At 41.6% G+C, this 10,624-nt stretch overlaps 1 protein-coding gene across 1 annotated transcript; it reads left to right on the top strand.

The window, feature by feature from the left end:
* The first annotated feature begins 8,170 nt into the window (after positions 1-8,170).
* On the top strand, positions 8,171-8,739 carry ECH1 (enoyl-CoA hydratase 1). Its single transcript, XM_064142943.1, has one exon. It carries the CDS (start codon positions 8,176-8,178, stop codon positions 8,737-8,739), a length of 564 nt encoding a protein of 187 aa, XP_063999013.1. The 5' UTR covers positions 8,171-8,175.
* Positions 8,740-10,624: the final 1,885 nt, after the last annotated feature.

A 10,624-nucleotide genomic window follows, 5' to 3' on the forward strand; every position in this document is an offset into this window, starting at 1 on the left:
TGCAGTCTCAGCATGATGTCACACTGGCCATGCAGGCCAATTGCATGGAGGCATTCAGAGCCTGTTCCTGGTAAACTTGCAACAGTGGAGTTTCCAGGAAAGCAATAAGGCAGTGAGCAATTTCAGCAGGGAATGCCAGGCACTAATAGCATGGGAGAACATACCAGAGCACGGCAGAGCATGGCAAAGCATGTTGCTTACATGCATATCTCCTTTTTATCAATGTGGGCCAAAATTAATTGCCCTTTGGATACAGAATAGCCAATCAGAATTGGCAGATAGCTGAATCTTACCATATTAGGTAAAGCTATAGGCTTGCTTTTACCCGAATTAGGCAAGCACGAGCTAAGTGTGTGTACCTTGTTTACCACAGGACCCTGGGCAGGCCAGAGTCCTTAGATTTAGTGGCTCCAGGTTCTTTTGTGTTCATTTCCTGCACTTGCCTCTCTTTTGGAGCAGAAAAAGATGCCTGGTCAAGCCAGGATATGTATTAAGTCAGGTGGGGGTTGGTCTCTTCTCCCAGGCAACCAGCAATAGAACAAGGGGACACAGTCTCAAGTTGTGCTAGGGGAAGTGTAGGCTGGATGTTAGGAGGAAGTTGTTGGCAGAGAGAGTGATTGGCATTGGAATGGGCTGCCCAAGGAGGTGCTGGAGTCACCGTCCCTGGAGATGTTTAAGAAAAGCCTGGATGAGGCACTTAGTGCCATGGTCTAGTTGAGTGGATAGGGCTGGGTGCTAGGTTGGATTGGACGATCTTAGAGGTCTCTTCCAACCTGGTTGATTCTATGATTCTGTTTTGGGCCTGTCCGGCCTACCATGACATACATTCAAAATTTTCACAGTTGTAGAAGTTTTTCTTTCCTCTGAGATGGCCAATCTGGATTTACATCCTATTGAATGATGACTTTTTGACCTTCTACTCAAAAAAGAAACAGAATTCATTGCAACTGAACTGATGCTAGATCTTCAGACACATGGATGTTATTATAATTATGTCATTATGCATAATTGTAATTACACACATGCACTTACAATTATACATAATTTTAATTATACATTATGTAATTGTACATAATTTTAATTATGTAACTATGCCAGAAAATCAGAGATTTTAGAGATGAAGAAAACCTACTGTTTCGGGATCTCACTTTATTCTGGTTCATGTGCATGCCTATTGATTATGCTGTATCAGTATTCCTTACAGCCTTCTGTAATCCATTTTAAAATGACTTAGAGGTCTTAATTTCATCTCTTTTGACAGTGTTGAAAAGCTGATACCTCTAATCTGTGAACATACTTTCTCATATTCAGTCTCTTCTCTGCTACCTACTCCTATCATAACTGTTACAATATTACTCCTAAATATTCAATAAAGCAGTCAAGTCAGCCTGAAGTTGTAATAAGTGTTCACACAAAACTATCTTTGTTTTTAGCTCTTCAGCTCAATCAGAGTTTATGTTCAATTAATTTATCTCATCCAAATTCCTTTTTCCTCAGTCAAATTCTGCTTTTTGAATAAGGTGGAGATTCAGTCAGCAGAAATACACACAAACCAAAAAGCTCATCCTTTACAATAAAGAGCAAATTTATCCCTTTTGCCAGTGCATTTCCATTAATTTAGTCCAATTGAGCAGATGTAACTGAAATTACATCACATCTCTCAGTGTTCAAAATCCTCAAATATTTGCTGATAATGATCATTTTTGACAAAGCTAGAAAGAGCAATAGCCACAATTGTTTATCTTGCTCATGAGAATAATAGCACTGATGTCAATGGGACTAGTACTGAGAGTGATGCAAATCTCCCGAGTAATGGTTGCAGCCAGAGACAATGTTTGTGCCCTTCCTCCAAGGAGATTAGTCAAGCTTAATATATTTTACACTTGGAAGGATGAGTACATTGGTTTTAGAAATGTTGATGTGGTAAAAGCATACTTTCCACAGCACAGCAGTACAAATTCCCAGTTTCTATTTCTTAATGCCAGGCATGTCAATACTGTTTTCATCACAAATATATATTGTTTATTTCAAATCATAGAATCATAGAATCAAACAGGTTGGAAGAGACCTCCAAGATCAGCCAGTCCAACCTAGCACCCAGCCTTGTCCAGTCAACTAGACCATAGCACTAAGTGCCTCAGCCAGGCTTTGCTTGAACACCTCCAGGGATGGTGACTCCACCACCTCCCTGGGCAGCCCATTCCAATGGCAGATCTGTGAGCTGGAGATGGAGGAAATACATGAAAATAAAACACACCTGTAAACTGGTTTCAAACTCATATACTACATTTTATATTTTGCCTTTGTAACATCAAATATTAGCTTCTTACTAGTAGCAATTTCTTTCAATGTCTAACTTAGATGTTATTCAATCTATTGTCAGTGAGGAAAATTAAATACTTTTGAAGGGCTTGCCAGGGTTTTAACGACAATTCTATCCACTAAATGGCTCCATTTCATTTAATGCATGGCAAGCAACTGAGAGAAAAATAAGAAACCAGGAGTGAGATTAAGCCATGTTCTTTATATGTGGGTTTGTTGAACACATTTATTTCTTCAAGGTTAAAAAATCTAAACTGATTTTTGAAGAGAAAACATCAATAGAGGTGAAAAAATAGGTTTCTGTAGAACTATAGCTCACTGAAATTTAGGAAACTTAGGATCTCCCTAGGGGAGAAAAAAGTTTTCAAAATCTCATCTACCAACAGACAGCTCAGGCACTACTATTTTGAGACAGGGTCATTGAGGTCAAGAACATAGCTGAGTTCAGAAGAAGGCACTACTGAAAGAAGTCTTAATTTTCCAATGAGTTCAACATGCAACTAAGAATATATAGACCTGAAGTGTTTTTCCTGCTCGCAGGATTTTGTAGTTTGTGTTCTTTGTACTGAAAAAAAACCCAACAAGAAGAACAAAAACCACCAAAAACCCAACACAAAGCAGCAAAGAAGTTAATAGGGATTAAACCTTTCTGTTGTCTAAATGCTTTCACAACAAAATTCCTTAAATTAAGAAAATAGAACTCAGATACCTGAATACCAATTCACACAACTCAAAATTCATGTCTACCACAGATTCTAAAGCTTTATAAGGATTTTTTTCTTGTTCATTCATATCCATCTCCTGCATATCTAAGTCAATATACTAGTGTGATGGTAATTTCAGATAGTAATCACTGAAAGACCACAGCTCATGCAAAACTCCTTTTACTCAGCCTTCCTATCCTAAAAGTGTGGTTAGACATTTGCTTGAAACCCATTTAAGTCTGGATACAATAGAATGTCATACAGTCACTAATTTATAGGCAACTTCAGATCATATTGGATCCTGAAATTGCTATCAAGATTCTTTTGCATAACTTTAACTTACTTGAAAATGATATTAACTAGGTCATGTAGAAGTTGGTATTAATAAGGAGGAACTCCTTATCTTGTAAACAGAAAAACAGAATAACAGAATCACAAACAGAATCAGAGAATCACTATGGCAGGACAAGACTTTAAGACACTGAAGTCCAACCATTATTTAACTCTATGAGAATCAGCACTACACCATATTCTTGAGCACATATCAAGACAGCTTTTAAATATAACAAGGGATGGATATTCAACCACTTCTCTGGGTAGCCTGTCTCATTCTTCGATAAGCTTTTTGGTTTCTCCTGAAGTCTAACCTAAACTTCCTCTGTGGCTTAATGTTATTTCCTCTTGTCCTATGACTTTTGACATGTGAGAAGAAACCAACACCCACCTCTCTACAACCTCCATTCAGGTAGTTGTAGAGAGCAATAAGATCTCCCCTCAGTCTCCTTTTCTTCAAACTAAGCAAGCTCAGCTTCTTGAGATGCTTCTCATAAGACTTATTCTCAAGACCTTTCACCAGATTTGCTGCACTTCTCTGGGTGTGGTCCAGCAACTCAATGTCTTTCATACTGCAACATGCAAATCTGAACACAATAATCAAGGTGTGGCCTCACCAGTGATGAGTAGAGTGGGACAATCACCTCTCTAGTCTTGCTGGACACACTATTTATGACACAGGCAAGGATGCTGTTGGCCTTCTTGAACCACCTGACTGCACTGTTTGCTCATATTTAGCCTGCTGTTGACCCACACCCTGAGGTCTCTTTCTGACAAACACGTTTCCAGCCACTCTTCTCCCAAGCCTGCAGTATTGCATAGGGTTGCTGTGACCCAAGTGAATGATTCAGCACTTTTTCCTATTGAAGCCAAATTTGATCTGCCTCAGCATATTGATCCCATCTGTCCAGGCCCCTGATGAGCCTCCCTGTGCTTCAGCTCATCAACACTCCCACCAAACTTGGTGTCATTTGCAGACTTACTTTGGGTGCTCTCAATCTGTTTTTTCCCTTCTGTCTCTCTACAACTGTCTGCAAGGAGATTGGAGCCAGAAGGGGATTGGTCTGTTCTCCCTAGTAGCAAGTGAGATAACAAGAGGAAATACTCTCAAATTGCACCAAGGGAAGTTAAGTGGGATACAAGGAACAATTTCTTCACAGAAAGGATTCTCAGGCATTGGAATAGGCTGCTCAGAGAGCTGGCTAAGTTACTATTCCTGGAGGTATTTAAAAGGCTCAGAGATGTGGTTTAGTGCCAGTGGCTTAGCAGCAATGGTTGAATTCTGAACTCTAGTTCAGACATTGGACTTGATGATCTCAATGATCTCCTCCAACTCCAACGGTTTTATGGTTATATGGATCATTGGTAAAGATATTAAAAAGAAGAGGTCCCAGCAGTGAACCCTGTGACCAGTCACTAAATGGATTTAACTCCATGTATTACCATTCTCTGGACCCAACCAACCATCCAGTGCTTGATCCAGCAGAGTGTACGCACATCCAATACAGCAGCCAGCTTTTGCTCATGAGGATGCCGGGGGGAACAGTATCAAAGGCTTTACTGTCCAGGTAAACAACATCTGCAGCATTTTCTACAGCCACCAAGTGGGTCACCTTGTAATAGAAGGAGATGACAATGATGAATTGGCAGCTGGGTTTTGTATTACTTCTGGGTGACATTGCTTCCTTTTAAATCACTGTAAACTGAAAGTATCATTGAATATTAAAGGAATCCTTTGTCATCTATCATCTGATTCAACTACATGGTAGCTGACTTGATTTCAAACAACTTAGATTTAATTTCTCTCAAGACAGAATGCAAATGAAAGATATATGGCTTTCTAAGTATTGCCAATAGATGTTGCTTGTTAACTTTCTTCTTGCAGTAATAATAAAATATCTGGACACATACTTTCTCTAAGTCATGTTTTGTATATGTTGCTGTTTGATCATATGAAAGAACACGTGATAGGAAAAACACCTTAAAACAGTGTTAATAAAGGTACTTAATCATACAATCAACCAGGTTGGAAGAGACCTTCAAGCTCATCCAGTCCAACCTATCATGCAGCCCTATCCAATCAACCAGACCATGGCACTAAGTGCCTCAGCCAAGCTTTTCTCAAACACCTCCAGGGATGGTGCTCCCTGGGCAGCCCATTCCAATGGCAAATCACCCTCTCTGCCAACAACTTGCTCCTAACATCCAGCCTAGACCTTCCCTGCCACAACTTCAAATTGTGTCCTCTTGTTCTCTTGCTGGTTGCCTGGCAGAAGAGAACAATTCCCACCTGACTACAGCCTCCCTTCAGGTAGTTGTAGACAGTGTTAAATGTTAGATTATGTTTTATCTGAACTATATTAAAAACAGACAAGAAAGGTAAAATGGTTGTAACCATAAACATGTAACATGTTGTGTAACTTTTGAAAGATTTTTGTGTTATCTAAGTATAAGAAAGTTACTACTGAAGTATAACTTCTGGAGGATAAACACCAATCTCCCTGTAGCCTCTACTTCCTCTTTGTTCTCAGCTGAAAATAGTTGTAAGCTTAAAAATAAAGCAAATGTGTTTTGCCCAGCATAAATAGATATTTTACCATATAACTGCCATATAATTGTGGTTTTCTACTATTTTTCTTTTCTTTTTCTTTCCCCAACTCATCTGAAAATTATATTGCCAAGAAAAAATACTTTTGAACAGATGAGTGTGTTGTCTAAACATTTGATTCAACAAATAACCCTTTGTTTTCCTGTTACATTTAGGAATATGAGTGACATTAGTAATGGTACAAGGTCATAATTACAAACTCCAGAACTGTCATGCTACACATACTACAGATCCCTGCAGTAAGCAGAGGCATCCTCAACTAGATCATAGAATAGTTGAATCTTAAAATCTTAGAATTGTCAGGGCTGGAAGGAACCACACGTATCATCTAGTTCCAACCCTCCTACCACGAGCAGTGACACCTCACACTAGATCAGGTTGTTCAGAGGCTCATCCAACCTGTCCTTAAAGACCTTCAGGGATAGGGCTTCCCACCACCTCTCTGGGCAACTTGTTCCAGTGTCTCGCCACTCTCATACAGAAGAACTTCTTCCTAACATCTAATCTGCATCTATACGCTTCTAGTTTTGCTCCATTCTCCCTAGTGCTATCACTATCTGACATCCTAAAAAGTCCTTCACCAGCTTTCTTGTAGTCCACTTCAGATACTGGAAGGCCACAAGAAGGTCTCCTCAGAGCCTTCTCTTCTCCAGACTGAACATCCTCAGCTTTCTCAGTATGTCTTCATAGGAGAGGTGCTCCAGCCCTCTGATCACCCTCGTGGCCTTTTTCTGAACATGTTCCAGAATGTCTGTATCTTTCTTGTTATAAGGGTTCCAGAACTGATGCAGTACTCCAGGTAGAGTTTCACCAGAACAAAGTAGTGGGGGAGAATCACCTCCTTTGACCTGCTGGCTACACTCCTTTTGATGTAGCCCAGGATCTGGTTGGCTTTTTGAGCTGCAAGTGCACACTGCTGGTTCATGCTGAGCTTCTTATCCACCATCACCCCCAAGTCCCTCTCCCCAGGGCTGCTCTCAAGTCATTGCCCAGCCTATATTGGTGCTTGGGATTTCCCCAACCCAGGTGCACTACATTACACTTGGTCTTGTTAAACCTCATGAGGTTGGCTTGAGCCCGTATCTCCAACTTGTCAAGATCCCTCTGGATGCCATCCCTTCCCTGCAGCATGTCAGCTGCACCACACAGCTTAGTATCATTGGTGAACTTGCTGAAGGTGCACTCAATATCACTGTCCACATCACTGACAAAGATATTAAACAAGACTGGTTCCAGTACTGACCTTTGAGGGAGTCCAATTGTCACTGGCCTCCACTTGGACATGGACCAAGCACTTCTTGAGTGTGGCCATCAAGACAGTTTTTAACCCATGGAGTTGGCTGTCTGTCAATCCCCTGTTTTTCCAGCTGTCAAACTCCTATTTTACCAATTTGGAGACCAGGATATCATGCAGAACAGCATTGAAGATTTTGCTCAGGTCAAGGCAGATGATGTCAGTTGCTTGGCCTTCATCTATTATTAGATCAGGTTGCCCACAGTCCTGTCAAGCCTGCCTTTTGTATATCTACAGGATGGGGTCTCAACAACCTCCCTGGGCAACCTGTTCCAGTGCTCCACCATCCTCATGGTAAAGAACCTGGTCCTAATGTGGAATCTACATCTGCTCTTCTCTACTTTGAAGCCATCGCCCCTTGTCCTATTACTATAGGCCTTTATAAACAGTCTCCATCTTTCTTGTAAGGCCCCTTCAGATACTGGAAGGCTACTATTAGTTCTTCTCAGAGTCTTCTTTTCTCCAGGATGAACAACTCCAGCTACCTCAGCCTGTCTTCCTAGGAAAAGTGTTTCAACCAAACGCCCAACTGATCAGGTTTTATGTCTCTGGGTGTTTCTCTTTTGTCCTGTCCTTACTCTCCCAGTGGAAAAGGAGTTTTTGACACCGTGTATGCTCTTACTGATTCATGCCTCTGACCAAGTTATTTTTTTATCAGGATCTCACATCTATTTTTCTGGTCAGATTTGTTTCTGAATCTTCTGGTTTATGGCTCCTTTGACTTGTCATCCTTAAGAATAGATACTTCCTTCTACATAACTTTGCAATCGTAGAATCATAGAATCATAGAATCAACCAGGTTGGAAGAGACCTCCAAGATCATCCAGTTCAACCTAGCACCCAGCCCTATCTAATCAACTAGACCATGGCACTAAGTGCCTCAGCCAGGCTTTTCTGGAAGACCCTGCCGGGCCATGGTGCTCTCGGGCGCAGGGAAGGTCTTCACCACAGGCCTGGACCTGCTGGAGATGGGCCCCGAGCTGCTGGCAGGGGAGCAGGAGGATGCTGCCCTCAGGGCCTGGGCACTGCGCCACAAGGTCCTGCAGTACCAGGAGGCCTTCTCCGTGCTGGAAAAGTGCCCCAAGCCTGTGATCGCTGCCGTCCATGGTGCCTGCGTTGGCGCAGGTGTTGACCTCATCTCTGCCTGTGACATTCGCTACTGTGCCCAGGGCTCCTGGTTCCAGATCAAGGAGGTGGACATTGGCCTGGCCGCTGACGTTGGCACCTTGCAGCGCCTGCCCGAGATCGTGGGCAACCAGAGCCTGGTCAAAGAGTTGGCATTCACCGCCCGCAAGATGCCAGCCCCTGAAGCCCTGAGCTGTGGCCTCGTCAGCCGAGTGCTGCCCGACAATGTGGCACTGCTGGAGGCAGCCCTGGAGGTGGCATCGGAGATCACCAGCAAGAGCCCCGTGGCAGTGCAGGGCACCAAAGTCAATTTAGAGTTATTTTACACTGATGTATATATCTTAAAAGGTTAAGATATTTTATATATATTAAAAGATATATCTGTTATGTGTCTTAAAATGTTGTTTTAGATTAATAAGACTGAAATAATGCAAGTCTAATGTTTTGGCAATTATTGTTAATAATAATAATAAACCTTAATTGTATTTGCATTTGTAATAAAGTATTTTGAGATTCAAGTCTTATCCAGAGGTGTGTTGGTAAAATTCAGCCCTTGGTCTTGTTTTGGGTTTGTGACGTGGGAAGAAAAAGTGAAGTATGCTTATACAAATAGGAAGGAGTAAAATGGAACAATTACAAATTCTGGCTAGAAGTGTTTCCTAGGTAACATTTTTGAAGCTGATTCACACTCAACATCCTGCAGCTTCATCATTTTCTAGGAGAAAATAAGATTGCAGGAAATAAGACACAGCCTACCATATGCTCATGCTTGCCAAGAGATTTCTTTTTCTTTCTACAGAGAAATTTTGTTCAAGTGGAGCTTGACAACTTCTGACATGTTATTTGGTTTTCACAAGGCCAAAGGTCAATCAAGAATTTCAAAGAAGTGCAGTACAGCTATGTATAGTACAGAGATCTCTGTCACAGTAAAAGTTAAATCTATCTAATATATTGGGTGTAAATCAGTCCTACTGCTGATGCCAACAATCTGTGTAAGTTGAATAAATCCAGCATGCCCTGAATATGTCAAACACACTATGTTTGTACACACTAACAGAGCAGCACATGCAGAAAGGGTGCTAGTGTTGTTTGGTGTTTGGTTTTTTGTTTTTGTTTTTGTTTTTTTTTTATTTAATCTAGTTTATAAAAAAACAGGTGACAGAATACAAACTGAATGCTGAGAATACTGAGGGAGGTATATGAGATTTCTGACTGTATTTATGATGCCATGGTCTAGTTGATTGGACAGGGCTGGGTGACAGGTTGGACTGGATGATGTTACAGGTTTTTTCCAACCTGGTTGATTCTATGATTCTATGATTCTGTTTCAGTTAATTAACTTTAAAATTTGTTGTGTTTGTGTCCACTACTGGGCCACTCAATTCAAGAGAGATGTTGAGGTGCTGGAATGTGTCCAGAGAAGGGCAACAATGCTGGTGGAAAGCCTGGAACACAAACCCTATGAGGAGAGGCTGAGGGAGCTGGGGGTGTGCAGCCCGCAGAAGAGGAGGCTCAGGGGTGACCTCATTGCTGTCTACAACTACCTGAAGGGAGGTTGTAGCCAAGTGGGGTTGGTCTCTTCTCCCAGGCAACCAGCAACAGAACAAGGGGACACAGTCTCAAGTTGTTCTGGGGGTGGTCTAGGCTGGATGTTAGGAGGAAATTGTTGTCAGAGAGAGTGATTGGCATTGGAATGGGCTGCCCAGGGAGGTGGTGGAGTCACCGTCCCTGGAGGTGTTCAAGCAAAGCCTGGCTGAGGCACTTAGTGCCATGGTCTAGTTGGTTGGCTAGGGCTGGGTGCTAGGTTGGACTGGTTGATCTTGGAGGTCTCTTCCAACCTGGTTGATTCTATGATTCTATGATTTGATTCTAACGTAGGTAGTCAGTACAACTCATTATTGTGATTATAAACTTGTGTTAAATATCTAGTCCATCCAGATCAGTCTGTATTTCTTTACCTAGTCTAGCTTTAAGCACTCTTGTCAATTTCAATGGTTTTTTTTTCTCAGAAATTTTATTCCATGACTGGAAATAAAAGGTCATTCTATCCAAGGCACTTCTACTCTGTTCTGCTTTATTTCCCTGTATCATTTTGTCCCACTTTTTTCCATCTGTACCATAAGGATAAGAATTCTAATTCCTTGTCTGTTGACATGAAGAATGGCATAGGGGAGAAAGAGGGTTGGACGGCTGAACTAATTAAAGTGCTTCAAATGTTGGCTGAGTGAAGTACTACAA

Source organism: Pogoniulus pusillus, chromosome 5 (assembly GCF_015220805.1).
Source record: "Pogoniulus pusillus isolate bPogPus1 chromosome 5, bPogPus1.pri, whole genome shotgun sequence".
Lineage (NCBI taxonomy): Eukaryota > Metazoa > Chordata > Aves > Piciformes > Lybiidae > Pogoniulus > Pogoniulus pusillus.